Raw genomic sequence first — 17,969 nt, 5'->3', positions numbered from 1 at the left:
TTGATGCTTCCTGTGCTCTGTCCAGTTTTCTCCAGTTTTGTCCTTTTTCCACATCCGGAATGATTTTTTTCTTATCTCCTATCGCTTTCTTCACTTCTTTAGTTATCATAAGAACATAAGAAATGCCTTTACCGGATCAGACCTTAGGTCCATCTAGACCGGCGACCCGCACACGCGGAGGCTAAGCTAGGTGTTCCCTGATGAAGACCTTGTTAACCCGTATCCCTCAATGTGATTTGCAAGAAGGTGTGCATCCACGCCGGGTCTTTTGTTCGGTACTTTTTGCATCCTTTTCTAAATCTGGGGATATACAGATTTTGCGCTTCGCTCACTGTGTCCTTAAATAAAGACCAGGCTTGCTCCACAGTCTGCAATTTCTTTGAGCTGTTCCTAAGTTTCTTTCTTACCATTGCTCTCATCGCTTCGTAGTTTCCTTTCTTGAAGTTAAAAGTTGTCGCTGTGGTTCACTTCCCCTTCGATATTCCTACTTCGACTTCTAACTGGATCTTATTGTGATTACTGTTTCCTAATGGTCCCACTACTTCCACTTCCTTTCCAGGTCCTCTTAGCCCATTGAGGATTAGGTCCAGAGTGGCATTACCTCTTGTCAGTTCTCTGACAAGCTGCTCCATGAAGCAGTCCTGTATAGCCTCCAGGAATCCGGTTTCCCTAGCGCATTTTGATTATCCAAGACTCCAGTCTATCTCGGGATAGTTGAAGTCTCCCATAACAATGGTATTATCGTTTTTGCATTCCCACCTCATCTCGGCTTCCATTTCTTCGTCGTTTACTTCGGTTTGCCCAGGTGGACGATAGTACAGGCCCATCTTTATGTCGGGCCCATTCCCTCCTGGTATTTTAACCCATAGTGATTCCAATTTGTTGGTCGTCGCCGCTGTGTCCACTCTGGTCGAGTGTATGTTATCCTTTATGTATAGGGCTATTCCACCTCCTTTCTGATTTGACCTGTCTTTGCGATAGAGTTTGTACTCCGGCAGTACTATGTCCCATTTGATTTCTTCATTCCACCATGTTTCAGAGACCCCAATGATGTCTAGGTTCTCTTTTTTGGCCATGACTTCTAATTCTCCCATTTTGTTTCTTAGGCTCCTTGCATTAGTATACATGCAATTTAAGTCCTAGTGTTTTCTTGTCTTCATTTTCTTTTCCTGTGCTACGTTCTTCTTATCATCCTCTTCTTGTCAACTCTTGTTTTTTGCCCATTTTGTCTTCCCCCTGTGCTATGTTCTTCTTATCATCCTCTTGTTCCGTCAACTCTTGTTGTTTGCCCGTTATGTCTTCCCAGCATTTTTCCCATTCAGTATCTTCTTGGGATACCTTCTTCCGAATCATCGACACCTGGTCGACTGTCGGCTTTCCCCTTCTTCTTAGTTTAAAGCCAGCTCTATACCTCTCCTGACGTTGCTTGCTAGAAGTCTAGTTACTGCCATGCTCAGGTGTAGTCCATCTCTCCTGAACATCTCAACATTTCATCTCATTTGATCCTAATAAGTTAGGGCATACTGTTTCCAAGAGAACAATTTCCAACTGGGTAGCGGCCTGTATATCGTTCTGCTATGCTCAGACTGGGCTGCGCCTGGAAAGTTCAAGCTATGGCAGCTTCTGTAGCTTTCCTTAGATCTACTCCTATTGAAGAAATATGTAAAGCTGCCTCCTGGTCCTCGCATTATTGTCTGGAGTCTTTCTCTAGACGGGATGGGCAACTCTCCCACCATCCCATTCTAGTTAGCTTGGAAGTCACCCATGTGTGAGAATATGCTGCTTGCTTGTCCTGGGATAAAGCACAGTTACTTACCGTAACAGGTGTTATCCAGGAACAGCAGGCAGATATTCTCACAAATAAAAACAAAAAACTGTGGATACAGATGTTCTGGAGATAATTTATTATACACTGACATATAAAAACATGAAAATTCAATGAAAAAAGTACAATGATAAAAAATGCAGTGGTAAAAATCCAACCGGACCATACCCGGTCTGTGTTTCGGCGAACACACCTTCCTAAAAGGAAGAGGTAATGATGAAAAATGATAAAGAGAAAGATAAAGATAAAAAGATGAAAAGATAAGTGACTGTGATGCCAATCTGGAGCATGCGTATTAATGTCTGTACTCGACTGTAGGATAAAATGAGTGAGCCAAGTGTGATCATGCTATATAGAGAGGCTTAAAACATTGACAAGATACATAAGAGGAAAAAAAAATGTGCCAAAAAAGGCCGAAAAGAAAAAGTGCCATGGCATGTATTAGAGTTTAAGATTAAGCACTAAAATCTATATAATGCCTGAGAGAAGCCATAAGAATGAAAAGTTAATAGGATAAAGCAACCATAGTGCATATTCTCCCAATCCACCCACCTCCTCTGGTTGGTTTCTTAGCCGGTTTATCTTAACTGAGGGACCGCGCGCCTACGTTGGGCGGGAAAGCACTCGTGCATGCGCCGTGCGGGCTGATCCCGATCTTTCTAAAACTTAAAGTTGCAATTCATTTTTCAAGTGTCCGTACCAGGGCTCCGTCGGTGACGTCACCCATGTGTGAGAATATCTGCCTGCTGTCCCTGGATAACACCTGTTATGGTAAGTAATTGTGCTTTATCTACCTGTAACAGGTGTTATCCAGGGACAGCAGACAGATATTCTCACAACCCTCCCACCTCCTGTAGTTAATGTCTTAGTTTTTTTAACTGCACTGATGGTCCGGCGAGCCAACATCGGGCAGAAAAGCACTTGCGCGGTACGGGTGGTCTAGAGACTTCTGAAGACAATAGTGACAATACTCCTTAGCACTGTCCATACTGGGTTCTGTGGATGAATTCACCCATCTGATGAGAATATCTGCCTGGTGTCCTTGGATAACACCTGCTACAGGTAAGTAACTGCTTTATTTGTTCTCATATGATCTTGTGTAACAGAGCTTTAGTGTGGCTTTGGTAAAGTTTTATTAGTATGATCATTTTTATCTTCAGTAATTCTATGATCATTTTGGTTGTATTTCTTTTTACATAAGACACTAAAAGAGTTTTTGTATACATTTTAAAAAAATCAGCATTGCTTAAACCTATGTGCTAGAAAATGTCCTAAATCGGTTTGTGTGTTTTGATCAGTTTGTCTAAAAGTCTTATAGCAATGTAGTGGTCTATCAAGATCATCCATTGCTGTAGGAAAATAAGGTGCTTCAGGCCTCTAAACTTGTGCTGTTGTCTGCTGTGCTAGTATTAATAATGTCTATATTTGATGTTTCCAGACATCGCCAAAGATAGATTATCTGCACTGAGGGCTCGAACAATGAAGGATTTTGAAAAGGTAAGTAAAAATTACTTAATTGTGGTCTCTGATACATATGCCATTGTTTCTTGTTTATTCTCTAGCTCTCGGGTGTACAGGACTTGAAAGATTTTGAGTGCCATCTCCCCATGACAATTAGAAATTTCACCTTGGTGCCCTGTTTTTTTGCCCCTGTTTTCCTTCCTGCTATTTAAGGTTCAACTTTATTTAATATATAGCAAAATCAACAATGAGAGGAAACAAGAGCCAGCGTGGTTAAAAGGTGAAGTGAAAGAGGTTATTAGAGCCAAAAAAATGTCCTTTAAAGAATGGAAAAAAGATCCAAATGAAGAAAATAAGAAGAAACACAAGCACTGGCAAGTTATATGCAAAGCACTGATTAAAGGCAGCTAAGAAAGAATATGAAGAGAAACTTGCAAAAGAGGCAAAAACTCATAGCAATTTTTTTAGGTACATCAGAAACAACATGTGAGGGAATCTGTGGGACCGTTGAATGATCGAGGAGCGAAAGGGATGCGCAGGGAGGATAAGGCCATAGTGGAAAGAATGAATGAATTCTTTGCTTTGGTCTTTATGAAAGAAGATGTAAGAGATCTACCTGAACCGGAAATGGTTTTCATGGGTGATGATGTGGAGGAACTGAAAGAGATCTCGATGAATCTGGAAGATGTACTGAGCCAAATTGACAAGTTAAAAAGTGATAAATCGCCAGGATCGGATGGTATACATCCTATGGAATAAATAGAACTCAAAAATGAAATTGCTGATCTGCTGTTAGTGATCTGTAATCTGTCGCTAAAATTGTCTGTAGTACCTGAAGATTGGAGGGTGGCCAATGTTGCGCCGATTTTTAAAAAGGGGCTCCAGGGGAGATCCAGGAAATTACAGACTGGTAAGCCTCAATTCAGTGCTGGGCAAAATTGTAGAAACGATTATAAAAAATAAAATTATGGAACATGTAGACAAACATAATTTAATGAGACAGAGTCAGCATGGGTTCAGCCAAGGGAGATCTTGCTCACAAATTTGCTTGACTTCTTTGAAGGTGTGAATAAACATGTGGATAAAGGTGAGCCGGTTGATCTGGATTTTCAGAAAGCTTTTGATAGTTCCTAATGAGAGGCTCTTGAGAAAATTAAAGTGTCATGGGATAGGTGGCAAAGTTCATTTGTGGATTAGGAATTGGTTATTGTATAGATAACAAAGGGTAGGGTTAAATGGTTATTTTTCTCAATGGAGGAGAGTAAACAATGGAGTGCCACAGGGGTCTGTATTGGGACCGGTGCTATTTAACTTCTTTATAAATGATCTGGAAATTGGAATGACGAGTGAGGTGATTAAATTTGCAGATGACAGTAAACTGTTCAAAGTTGTTAAAACACATGCAGATTGTGAAAAATTGCAGGCGGACCTTAGGAAATTGGAAGACTGGGCGTCCAAATGTTAGATGAAATTTAATGTGGATAAATGCAAAGTGATGCACGTTGGGAAGAATAACCCGAATCACAGTTACCGGATGCTTGGATCCACCTTGGGGATTAGCGCCCATGAAAAGGATTTGGGTGTCATTGTACAAAATATGATGAAATCTTCTGCCTAATGTGCGGCAGCTGCCAAAAAAGCAAATTGGATGTTAGGAATTACTAAAAAAGGTATGGTTAACAAGACTAAGAATGTTATAATGCCCCTGTGGCGCTTCATGGTGCGACCTCATCTGGAGTATTGAGTTCAATTCTGGTCTCCTTATCTCAAGAATGATATAGTGGCGCTAGAAAAGGTTCAAAGAAGAGCGACCAAGATGGTAAAGTGGCTGGATCTCCTCTCGTATGAAAAAAGACTAAAATGGTTAGGGCTCTTCAGCTTGGAAAAGAGACGGCTGAGGGGAGATATGATTGAAGTCTACAAAATCCTGAGTGGAGTAGAACGGGTGGGTACAAGTGGATCAATTTTTCACTTTATCAAAAATTACAAAGACTAGGGGGACACTCGAAGTTACAGGGAATACTTTTAAAACCAATTGGAGGAAATTCTTTTTCACTCAGAGAATAGTTAAGCTCTGGAACGCTTTGCCAGAGGATGTGGTAAGAGTGGATAGCATAGCTGATTTTAAGAAAGGTTTGGGCAAGTTCCTGGAGGAAAAGTCCATAGTCTGTTATTGAGGACGACATGGGGGAAGCCACTGCTTGCCCTGTTATCGGTAGCATGGAATATTGCTACACCTTGGATTTTGGCCAGTGACCTGGCTTAGTCACCATGATAACGGGTTACTGGGCTTGATGGACCATTGGTCTGACCCACTAAGGCTATTCTTATGTTCTTATGGACCATGCAATGATTTTCCAAGGGCTGCTGAGTAGGGATGGTATGCATCTATCAAAGGAGGGAAGAAGTGTCTTTAGCAGCAAGCTAGCTAATCTACTAGAAATGATGGGACAGGGTGAACAAAGGCCCCAGGTAAATATAGGCTCTCAGATAAGTAAGTCACTGAATACGTCTACATGGATGGGAAAAGGGGGCAATGTCTGGAAAGCAGTATATGCTGAAAGTATGGGAAACAAGATTCTGGATCTAGAAGCTATGATGGAAGAAGATGAGTTGGATATAGTGGTGATCACAGAGAAGTGGTTCCCAGAGAACCATGACTGGGATGTAATTATACTGGGCTATAATCTGTTCAGGAAAGACAGGGTAGGAAGAAAAGGAGGAGGAGGAGTGTTGTATGTTAAAGATCATATTAAAGCCACATAATTGCAGGATCTGCAGGACAAGGAAGAGGCATTGTAGATTAATTTGGAAAGAGGGAATTGTGAATATATTTACATTGGCATGATATACAGGCCTCCTTCACAGATGGAAGAAGTGGACAGAAATGTAATAGACATTCAGAATCTATCTAAAAAAAAGTTTTTCTAATAGGTGATTTTAACATGCTGGATGTTGGTTGGGGTATTCCTATTGCGGGGTCTTCTAGAAGTAGGGAAATCCTGGATTCTCTACAAGGGGAACTGTTCCAACAGTTGGTAATGGAACCCATACTGGATTAGTGCTTACAAACAAGGAAAGTGTTTCTGATGTTACAGTGGGTGATCACTGCATGGTACAATGTAATATTAAGATAAGTATAGAGAATGCACATTCAAAAGCAAAGGTTCTAGATTTTAAAAACTAACTTCGAATGGGGTTTACGTCAAGGAATTGTTGTCTGGATGGGAACGTCTGGAAGGAATGGAAATGCAGTGGGTAAAACTGAAAGGAGTACTTGTAAGAGTGACAAACCTTTTTGTGAGGCCAGTAAGTAAAAGTAAGAGGAAAAGAAGGCCGCTTTGTTTCTCAAAAGTAGTAGCTAGGAATAAGGGATTAGCTTTCATAAACTATAACAAAAATCACAGAAAGAGAAAGGCAAAAATATCTGGAAAAGTTAAGAGAGGCTGGTCATGTAATCAGGAAAGCAAAGATGCAAATTGAAGAAAAAATAGCTGACACTAAAATGGGGAGACAAGACATTTTTTAGATATATTAGGAAGAAGTGCAAAAGTGGCATTGTGAGACTCAAAGGTGAAGGGAAGAAATATGTAGAAGCTGAAAAGAAAAGGCTGAATTGCTTAACAAATATTTCTGTTCTGTGTTTGCGGAACCACAGAAGACCAACATGAATAGGGATGGAGGAGTGGTAGACCCTGATTAATTTTCAGAGGGATGTGTTCGTGAGGAGCTAACTAAAATAAAAGTAGACAATGCGATGGGGCCAAATGGTGTACATCGGAGGGTGCTGAAGGAACTTAGGTAAGTTCTGGTGGCTCCACAGACTGAACTTTTCAATGAGTCTCTAGAATCAGGTGTGGTACCGGAGGACTGGAGAAGGGCGGATGTGATCCCTCTCCACAAAAGTAGAAGTAAGGAAGAAGTAGGGAATTATAGGCCGGTAAGTCTGACTTCTGTGGTAAGCAAATTCATGGAAACACTTTTAAAACAGAGAATGGTGAAGTTTCTGAAATTCCATGGATTACAGGATCGAAGGCAACATGGATTCACTAGAGGTAGGTCTTGTCAGACAAATCTGATCACTTTCTTTGACTGGGTGACCAGAGAATTGGATAGAGGGAGTGCGCTAGATGTGGTGTGTTTAGATTTTAGCAAAGCCTTTGACGTGTTCCACACAAATGTCTAATAAATAAACTGAGTGCTCTTGGGATGGGTTCCAAAGGACGGGCTGGATAATGAATTGGTTGAGTGGAAGGCAACAGAGGATAGTAATCAATGGAGATTGCTCTGAGGAAAGGGATGTTACCAGTGGTGTGCTTCAAGATTATGTTCTGGGGCCTATTTTTAACATTTTTATAAACAATTTTGCTGCAGAGTTGTTGGGTAAGATTTGCATCTTTGCAGATGATACAAAAATCTGCAATAGAATAGACACCCGGGATGGTGTGAATAACATGAAGAAAGACCTGGCGAAGATTGAAGAATAGTCAGAAATTTGGCAGCTAAAATTTAATGCTAAGAAAAGTTAAAGTCATGCATTGTGGCCGCAAAAACCCAAAAGAACGGTATAGTTTAGGGGGTGGAGAACTTATGTGCACAACAGAAGAGCGGGACTTGGGTGTGATTGTATGTGATGATCTTAAGGTGGCCAAACAGGTTGAAAAGGTGACGGCGAAAGCTAGAAGGATGCTAGGTTGCATAGGGAGAGGTATGGCCAGTGGGAACAAGGAAGTATTGATCCCCCCATATAAGACTCTGGTGAAACCTCATTTAGAATATTGTTTGCAATTCTGGAGGCCGCACCTTCAAAAAGATATAAAATGGATGGAATCGATCTAGAGGAAGGCTACTAAAATGGTATGTGGCCTTCATCATAAGGCGTATGGGATAGACTTAAAGATCTCAATCTCTATACTTTGGAAGAAATGTGGGAGAGGGGAGATATGATAGAGACTAGAAAAGGTTCAAAGAAGAGCAACGAAGATGAGAGAGGGGATTGAACACCTCTCATATGAGGAAAGACTTAAAAGGTTAGGGCTCTTCAGCCTGGAAAAGATACGGCTGATTGAAGTCTACAAAATCCTGAGTGGAGTTGAGATAAAACACCTATCGTACGGACTCCTTCGGAGATTAACAGAACGAAGATTACCAAAAGTAAAAACCTAATTTTCCAATCCAGAGTCTTTGTCTTAAACCTAGAACCATTGGTTCAGAAGAAACTGGCAGACATCCTTTGTTGAGGTGATAACCTTTTTGGGGACAAAGGGCTCCTTTTACAAAGGTGCGCTAGTGGTTTTAGCGCGTATTAGCCACTACCGCCTCCTTTTAAGCAGGCAGTAATTTTTTGGATAGTGCGCGCTATAGCTAAAAATGCTAGCGCACCTTTGTAAAAGGAATCAAAAGTGGAGGAAGCAAGTAGAGAACAGAAATCAAAAAAGTCCCTTACAAGATGAGTGATAGCTTTTGTTATGGTAAGAAGATGGTTTTCAATAAAATTTTGAACTTTAAAAATCTGCCTTTGTATAAATCCTTTTCGGGTGTTTTCCATAACATTGGGGGGGGGGGGGGGGGGGGAGGCTTTCCAAAAGAATGCCTTTTTTTTATGTACCACAATGTGGTATATAAAAATGATGATTTCTTTGTAACATAGCAAACATATTTTTATTCTTACTGTGGTTTTTCTTCTGCAGCAAATTACTGAATTTAAAAAGGAAAACTTCAACTTGAAACTTCGAATATATTTTCTAGAAGAACAAATACAGCAGAAATTTGATGGAGCCATTGAGGATGTCTATAAAAATGTAAGTTTTTTAAATTCACTTTGTAGTTTTTGGGTTTGCTGACCTTTTTGTCCCTTGTTTAAAAGTAAGGTTTTGTGATATAATGTGGGGATTTCTCAACTCCAATTTTCTTATTAGGTACAGCCCAAATAACCAAAAGGTTCAGCGTACCCAAGGTGGTATATAGCAAGAACATCCCAGACATAGGGAAAACAACTACAATAGTAAGATAGTTGAATAACAATATTCATAAGAACAAGTAGTAAAACAGATTTTATGCTGCTTATCCTAGGAATAAGCAGTGGATTTCATGAAGCCTTCTCAATAATGGCCTAGGGACTTCTCTTTTAGGAAATTTATCCAAATCTTTTTAAACCCCGCTAAGCTAACCAATTTCTCCACATTCTCTGACAACAAATTCCAGAGTTTAATTACACGTTGTGTGTAGAAATATTTTCTCTGGTTTGTTTTAAATATACTACTTAATAGCTTTATCGCAAGCTCCTAGTATTTTTGGAAAGAGTAAACAAGCAATTCACATCTACCCATACGTGGCAGCACAAAGGTTCTTGTACAAGCTCTCAGGATGCTGAACGGATGGGATCTTGTATCTCTATTAGCTTCAGCTGCAGGGCAACTAAAAGGGCTACCTGTCCGGGAGCTTCCTGTCTTGCTTCACTGCTTGGTTTCACAGTTAATTCTGCGCGTGATTTGTTTTCACTTTCTAGTCTTATTTAGATTTTTTCGCGGGTTTGCCCATGTGCTGTGGATCAACTCTGTGTGAGTGATCCTTCGGCGGGAGATGGCAGACATGTTAACATTTGCTTCTGGAGAGTGCTCTGTAAGCCTGAAACTGCAGTAAGCCCTTTGGACAGCCTGCAGATTGAATCGATTTTCTTTGTCGTGCTAAAGAAGGACTCTGTCGATTGCAGACCAATTCTAGACCTCATGGAGGTGCATGAGTTCTTGCGAGTTCCACATTTCCGGATGGTATTGGTGCATGCTATGTTTACAGCGGTGGCACCTGAGGAGTTTTTGGCTTCCTTGGATCTCACGGAAGGGTATCTGCACATCCCGATTTTCCCAGAACATTGGAGGTTCCTGCGGTTTTGTGTTCTAGGGAGGCATTTCCAATTGGCTGTGCTTCCTTTTGGTTTGGCATTGGCGCCCTGAACCTTTACCTAGTTCATAGTGGTGGTGGCTGCCCTTCTGCGATCTCTGGGTGTGTTAGTGCATCCATTCCTCGCCGACTGGCTGATCAGAGCTCCCTCGTGGGAGCAGGGCCACTTGGCGGTTTGCCTAGTGGTGTCTTGACTGGAACGTCTCAGATGGGTGATCTATCTGAAGAAGGTCGCCTCGTGCTGACCAAGGTTTTGGAGTACCTGGGTATCCAGTTCAACACGGGGCTGAACTGGGCGTTTCTTTCAGAATCCAGAATTCTGAACCTATGGAGTGTGATTCGGCAATCCCTATTTTGGCAATCCCGGTTCCGCTGGCCTGGCGGTACCTGCAGGTGTTGGGTCTCATGGTGGCAACCATGGATGTCATCCGTAGGTGAGAGCTCGCCTGCATCCTCTTCAGTTTTCTCTTTTGTAAAGGTGGAATCCCCTGAGAGCTGTGCTGGGGATGCTGCTGCCTGGGTTGGCAGCGGCGTGCAGCAGTATGCTGTGGTGGTTGAACCCAGTCACTCTGTCCACAGAGCTTCCTCTGCGGGTCTTGGATTGGGTGACCCTGACTAAGATCAAGAGTCTCTCCCTAAACCTGACAGAGATGACACTTTAGTTAAAAACTTTCGCCCCATCTCTCTCCTCAATTTAGACTACAAGATAATGGCAAAATTACTTGCATTAAGACTTACCAAAATAATCCCACTGCTTATACATAAAGATCAAACAGGGTTCATTAAACAAAGATATATAGGAGACAACCTGCGCCTATTTCACTATATTAACGCTCATGCTAAAACAATATCAGACCCTGTAATAGGCCTAGCTATTGATGCTGAAAAAGCCTTTGACCGAGTGGAGTGGCCTTTCCTTTTCCGTGTCCTGAAGTGGTATAATTTTGGCCCATTTTTTACAAACTGGATAAAAACGCTATATCATCAACCCACAGCTCGTATTAGGATTAACAACTCTTTATCCAATAAATTTCCCCTCCATAGAGGTACTCGACAAGGCTGTCCTCTCTCACCATTGCTATTTAATTTAGTGTTAGAGCCACTCCTTTCAGCTATACGACAAAGTCCCTCAATTAAAGGTATTCCCTCCTCTGATCGAGATTTCAAATTAGCAGCTTATGCTGATGATGTTTTACTTTTTCTGAGAGACCCTTTACTCTCCCTTCCCAATCTTATTCATATTATCACTCAATACTCCCTCCTTTCAGGATACTCTGTTAATTGGGAGAAATCAGAGATCTTCCCTTTAAATGATAATATACTTCCATCAGATTTGGCTCATTTTCCTTTCTCATGGTCACATGAAGCTGTGAAATACTTGGGGATTTTAATACATAAAGATTCGGTTCATGCTCAAGATCTTAATATATCTAAAGTCAAAAATCTAGTTCTAAACACTACATCTCGATGGACTCCACTCTTTCTATCCTGGTGGGGTAGAATTGCATCCATCAAAATGACTCTGGCCCCTCAAATTAATTATATCCTTTCTATGCTCCCTCTGTTATGCCGGAAATCATTATTTCATTGGCTAAATATGAAAATATCTGAATTCATTTGGAACAAGAAAAAACCTCGAATTGCTCTCGCCAAATTGAAAGCCTCTAAGATCAACGGTGGTCTCAACTTTCCTGATTTCTATCACTATTATATTGCTTCATTAGCCAAATATGGAGCTTACTGGCTCACTAACTCCTCCACTCAAAATCTTCCCACTCAAGATCTTCCTGCCTGGTTTGAAATGGAATGTTTTTTATGTACGCCTTTACACATCTCATGCTTACTAACGGTGTCAATACCAAGGCACTTAAAGAGATACTCTTTATTGGGTGCAACGCAGCATGCTCTTTATCTTATAGATACATTGACTGAAATCTCAGTTAAGGTTAGTCCACTCATGTCCCTTTGGAACAATCCCAAAATTCAAAATCACGACAAATCTCTATCATGGAAAAGGTGGCAGCGGGCAGGTATATGGTTTGTCCATCAATTGTCTACCCTCAACTCGTTAATTCCATTCGATATACTGTGCTCTACATACTCGCTGCCTCCTTCTACTTATTCACAATGGCGTTCTCTCACTGGAGTGTTGCCGTCTTTACATATACGATTTGACTATATGACTTCCAAAAATACTATTTACAACTGGTCTTCTCTGTCTCTATTAAAAGGCAAGGCGATATCATCCTTCTACAATATTTTAAGAGATCACTCCTTCACTTTTTCACCTCACTCTATGAAGCACTGGGACGCTATACTTACCACTCCGCTTTCTGACATTGATTGGGAGCTTTTCTGGTCATCAACAAATCGCCCGCTCTTATCTTCTAGAGTATCACAATCAATGTACTTCCTTATGTGGCAGGCAATATGGACCCCACTTCGCATGTGGAAAGCTAACTTAAAGCAAGACTCTGTTTGCTGGAACTGTTTGAAAGAGGAAGGAACTCTTGATCATATGTTATTTCATTGTACTCTAGTCCGCTCTTTTTGGACCTACGTCTGGAACACCATACAATCTATTACTAACTGCTCAGAAGAAATCTCTATAGACATTGTAATCCTTCGCTCTCAACACCCATGTTTCACACAATCAAATTGTCCACCCAAACTCATTGATACCATGTTGGTGACTGCCCTCATGCACATTCTAAAAAATTGGAAATCACCCTCGCTATTAGATTATACCTTTTGGTGGAACTCTCTGAGTATGTATCATAGATTTGAATCCTACGCATATGAGAAGAGAGTTACATTCCGAACCTGCATGAACTTGAAATACAACAAATCTCCATGGTCATTCTTAGATTCCTATGTACGCTCATCTTCTTAGACACTCCTGTTATCCTTTTCTTCTCCTCTCTTCTCTCTTTCATTTTTCTTTCCTTTTTCTTTACTGCTCTCTCTCATCTTTATCTTATATATCCCTTACATACATTTTTAATAATTGGAGCCTTTGCTCCTATACAGTTAAACATAGATTTATATATTTTATATACAGAAAGCTTTATTTTGTTTCTATGTACTTTAAATGATTCTTGTATCCTTTAAAATACTTAATAAAAATTATTGAACTTAAAAAAAAAAAAGAGTCTCTCTGGTTGGGGAGAAGTTTGCATGTCCGTCCCGGTACAAGTCTGAGTCAGAGAGAGCAGATGGTCGATCGATCGGCCGGAGCTACGAGCGATTGGTTAGCTCTGCTACGGTTCCAAATGTATCTTCAAGCGACGACTGTCTGTGTGTTCTCAGCCAATGCGAAGGCTGTTGCCTATGTCTGCCATCAGGGGGCGGGAAGAATCCCCGGCTAGGATTGGAGACTTGGATGCTCTTTCCATGGGCAGTGTGTCATTTCTTAGCTTTATCCACAGCTCATGTGGCCGGTGTTGACAGCGTTCGGGAAGACTTCTTCAGTTGTCAGTCTCTGGACCAGGGAGCATGTCCGGGCTGGCTTTCGCTCCTTCGATCTGATGGCGTCCTAGTGAACAGGAAAGCGGACAGATTCTTCAGCCGTCGACAAGAGATCGGTGGTGTCAGACTCGATGCTCTGGTTCAACCTTGGCCCACAGAGGACCTTCTGTACGTCCTGCTTATATGGTCCATGATAGACGCGTTTTGCGCTGGGTGTCCTCGCACAGGGGCCCGGTGATCCTTGTTTCTTTGGACTGGCCCAGACAACATTGGTACACAGACCTTGTGAGGTTGAGCTGCGGGAGTGGTCTGCATCTTCCTTGCCATCGGCAGTTCCTCACGCAGGGTCAGTTTGCACTTCATGATCCAGACCGCTTTGGTCCTGCGGCCTGGCGCTTGAGCGGGCAGCCTTGACGGCAAGGGGTTAGTCCTCTGCGGTTATGGCCACGCTCCTGCAATGTAAGCGGAAGTCGCCGGTCTTGACCTACCCGAACACCTGGGGGTGTTTTCAGCTTAGTGTGCGGGGCTCCAAGTGGAGCCTGTGGGTTCCGTTGGTGGCTCCGGTTCTGGACTTCCTGCAGGCTGGCCTCAGGAAGGGTCTGGCAGTCTCCTCACTATGTGTTCAGTTTGCGGGCCTCTTCTGTTTGGGTCCTTCTTCGTTCAGGGATTCTCTAGTTTCTCACCCGGCTGTTGTCTTGTTCTTGCAGGGGGCAGGGAGGCTGGGGTCTCCCTTAAGATGGCCTTGCCGTCGTGGAGCCTGAATTTGGTCCTACGCTCCCTGACTCGTCCGCCTTATGAATCCCTGGATGAGATCGCTCTAAAAGATCTTACGATTAAGAATGTCTTCCTGGTGGTGGTCACTTCTGCACGGCGAGTGTCAGAGCTTCCGGCTTTGTTGTGCAGAGTTCCTTTTCTCCACATCGCGGAGTCGGCAGTGATTTTGAGGACTGTGTCTTCTTTTCTTCCGAAAGTGGTTTCTTCTTTCCCCATAAACCAGGAAGTTCGGTTGCCGGCCTTTTGTTCCTTCGGATTCCACGTCTCGGGTCCGTGTTCTGCGGTCTCTGGCTATCTGGCATTGTCTTTTGAGATACCGTGGGGCGACTACTGACTTACGTCTTGTCGGCTCCTCTGTTTGTCGTGGCGGGCCCCGTGCGTCGGGGTTGGCCTGCTTCCAAGACTTCTCTTTCTTGTGGATGCGAGCGGCTAATTCCGCGGCCTATGTGGCAGTACAGAAGAAGCCTCCCCTTGGGGTGGAGGCTCACTCTCCTGAGGAATGGCTTCCTCGTGGGCTGAATCTCACATGGTCTCGCCTGTGGAGACTTGTCGAGAGGCCCCATGGGCTTCCCTTCATACCTTTTGCAGGTTTTCCAGGCTTGATGTGGTGGCTGCGGGTGATACGGTCTTTGGCCCCTTTTGATCTTCAGGCTGTCCCTGTTCTAGGATTTTCCTGGGTTTTACAGTTTATGATGTTTGCATTCTCTGTTTGTTTCCAGTTGTCCATTGTCGGCTGTAGTTTTTGGTATACGATATTGAGCAGAATTTAACTGGTAGCGGGAGTTCCCGCGCCCTCTCTCTCTCTTCTTCTGTTTCCTGTTGTCCTAGGTCTACGTGGCTTTTCTACTAACTGAAGCAAGACAGGAAGCTCCTGGGCAGGTAGCCCAAAGGGGAGGAATCTTTTAGTTGCCCTGCAGCTGAAGCTAATAGAGATACAAGATCCCATCCGTTCAGCATCCCGAGAAGCTATACAAGAAGGAAGATTAGCAGAGGTAAGAAACCTAATCTTTCATTCTGCGTTTCTTCATTCGGGTCAAGGAATATGGGTTGGAGGAACTGTATGCTGTTTTTACCAACTATGGACGTCAAAGGATCTGGTGTACGTTTTTTCTCCATGGCCAGTGATTGGTTGGGTCCTTCAGCGGATTGCTTATCATCCAGGGAGAGTGGTGTTGGTTGCTCCCAACTGGCCGCGCAGACCATGGTTTGCTCATCTTTTGGTGGACAACCTCTGTGGCTGGTGCCTGACCTTTTACAAGGTTCAGTGCTGATTGACAACCCTTCCCGCTTTGGTCTTATGGCTCGGCTCTTGATTGGTCAGGGTTGAGGAAGAAAGGTTATTTAAACATTGTCATTACCACTCTTTTAAAGGCTCGGACAATGTTGGCAGCGTATGCTAGGGTACAGAGGACCTTTGAGTCCTCGTGCATCCAACAGGTGTTCTCTCCTATGTCTACCTCACTGCCTTTCTCCTGGACAGTTGTTCCAAGAGGCTGCCAGTCAGCTTGCTTAAGGTACAAGTAGCAGCCTTTGCAGTTTATGAATTCTGCTTCAGAATTGCTCCCTCACGGAGCACCTGGATGTAGTGTGTTTCCTCAAGGATGTCGGTCGGTTGCACCCTCTGGTACATGCACTGTGCCTAGAATGGAGCCTGAGATCTATTTGCATGCACTGCTTTCAGAATGTATTCATTGGGGAAATCTTGAAAACCTGACTGGATTCTGGTCCTCGAAGACTGGAGTTGCCCACCCCTGCACTAGTGGGTCAAGCGTAGGCTGCATGGTTCTGTGGAGGTACGCCTGGGATCGGAGCCAGACTGTGTTCCAGGCGTCTGCACAATGTGTCTGAGGATGGCGGAGGTTCCCGGTCGATGAGGAAGTCAGAAGACTAAGTCCAGCTTTCATTTTCAGCTCTGAATGCAGTGTTTTCCATTCGGCACCTGGTTCTGTGAGTACAGGCTGCCTTTATCAGTGATTTTGGGGGGTCTTTAAAAGGGGTTTTGGATAGTTTCCCTGCATGTCCTATCCTCCACCCCTAAAATCCTAAAATCACCATTTTTGAGGGTTCTTTGTGATTTCCCCAGGCTATTTTTATTCAAAATAGGCACTGTTGGTGGCCATCTTGGATTTTTCCCGATTTGATTTTAAAGTTTTTTTTATACTTGCCAGCTTCGTTTTTTGAAAGAAAACCACATAGATGACCTCCCCAGTACAGGATGTCACGGAATCGTGCCTCATTTTTTCTGGCTGGCTGTCTGGCTGTCGGATGCGCAGCTGTATGTGGGGTGTGAGGCTTGCACAGATTCGCTGCCTTCAACCTCCAAAGAGGGTCTTCTAGCACCTTCTGCCCCGACTCTCCCAAAAATAGCGTTGGGGGGCCCTGGGTAGTACGCAGGCGATGCTATGTAGAAACACAAGCGTGTCTTGGGAGATAAACCTTATAAATCCTCCAAGCAGTCCAAAACTGGTATGCAGGAGTCGGCTCCCACTGCGAAGGATGGATTTTTCCTGGATTTTGTTAATATGCTTTATCAGGCATATATGGTTAAAAAGTCTCTTCCTGTTTTCCTTTCATCGGCCTCCGTGCCAGTAATAGGGACCCTTGCTCCTGTAGACCAAGGCCTTTTCACTTGCCTCTCCTTGGGAGTGCCAGCAGTAAGCTGGCAGTTCTCATGGATGTGCCAAATATACGCTTTCCATACCTCTGCTTTCACAGGGGGACACTGTGGCGGCCGTAGATAAGGCAGATCTACAGGATCTGGATCTGTGCGGAGCCCCTGATTTGGGGGAGGATTTCACTGTGTGCAGATTTTTCAGGCACACGCATCTTTTGGGTTTCATCTCTGAATCTCTCCAGGAATTAAAACTACAGTTCCCTCATGAGTGACCAGAGGCCATAAACCGTTTCTTTTCCTGATCATCCTGACCTCATTTGGATTCTTATAGACATTTGGGAGACTTCTGAGAGTCCCTTGAAATGTGCTTATAAGAATAGCCTTACTGGATCAGACCAATGATCAATCAAGCCCAGTAGCCCGTTCTCATAGTAGCCAATCCAAGTCCCTAGTACCTGGCCAAAACCGAAGAAGTAGCAACATTCCATGCTATGGATCCAGGTCAAGCAGTGGCTTCTCCCATGTCTTTCTCAATAACAGACTATGGACTTTTCCTCTGGGAAGTTGTCCAAACCTTTCTTAAAACCAGCCAAGCTTTTCGCTCTTACCACAACCTCTGGCAATGTGTTCCAGAGCTTAACTATTCTCTGAGTGAAAAATAATTTCCTCCTATTGGTTTTAAAAGTATTTCCCTGTAACTTCATCGAGTGTCCCCTAGTCTTTGTAATTTTTGATGGAATGAAAAATCAATCCACTTGTATCCGTTCTACTCCACATAGGATTTTGTAGACTAAAATCATATCTCCCTTTAGCCATCTCTTTTCCAAGCTGAAAAGCCCTAACCTTTTTAGTCTTTCCTTATATGGGAGGAATTCCATCCCAATTATCAACTTGGTCACTCATCTTTGAACCTTTTCTTGCGTCGCT

At 43.1% G+C, this 17,969-nt stretch overlaps 1 protein-coding gene across 5 annotated transcripts in view; it reads left to right on the top strand.

The window, feature by feature from the left end:
- LOC117367981 (CDK5 regulatory subunit-associated protein 2-like) overlaps nucleotides 1–17,969 on the top strand; it is a 372,935-nt gene that overhangs the window by 35,728 nt on the left and 319,238 nt on the right. For all 5 annotated transcript variants that reach the window (XM_033961149.1, XM_033961147.1, XM_033961146.1 and 2 more), the window contains 2 exons: nucleotides 3,264–3,322; nucleotides 8,977–9,087. In XM_033961149.1, the coding sequence (XP_033817040.1) occupies nucleotides 3,305–3,322; nucleotides 8,977–9,087 (129 nt within the window). In that variant the 5' untranslated portion in view covers nucleotides 3,264–3,304. The remainder of the gene's footprint in view (nucleotides 1–3,263; nucleotides 3,323–8,976; nucleotides 9,088–17,969) is intronic.

The sequence above is a fragment of the Geotrypetes seraphini genome, chromosome 10 (assembly GCF_902459505.1).
Source record: "Geotrypetes seraphini chromosome 10, aGeoSer1.1, whole genome shotgun sequence".
NCBI classification, from domain to species: domain Eukaryota; kingdom Metazoa; phylum Chordata; class Amphibia; order Gymnophiona; family Dermophiidae; genus Geotrypetes; species Geotrypetes seraphini.
Note: the sequence above shows the minus strand (reverse complement) of the source record. Positions and strands in the feature narration are given on the sequence as shown.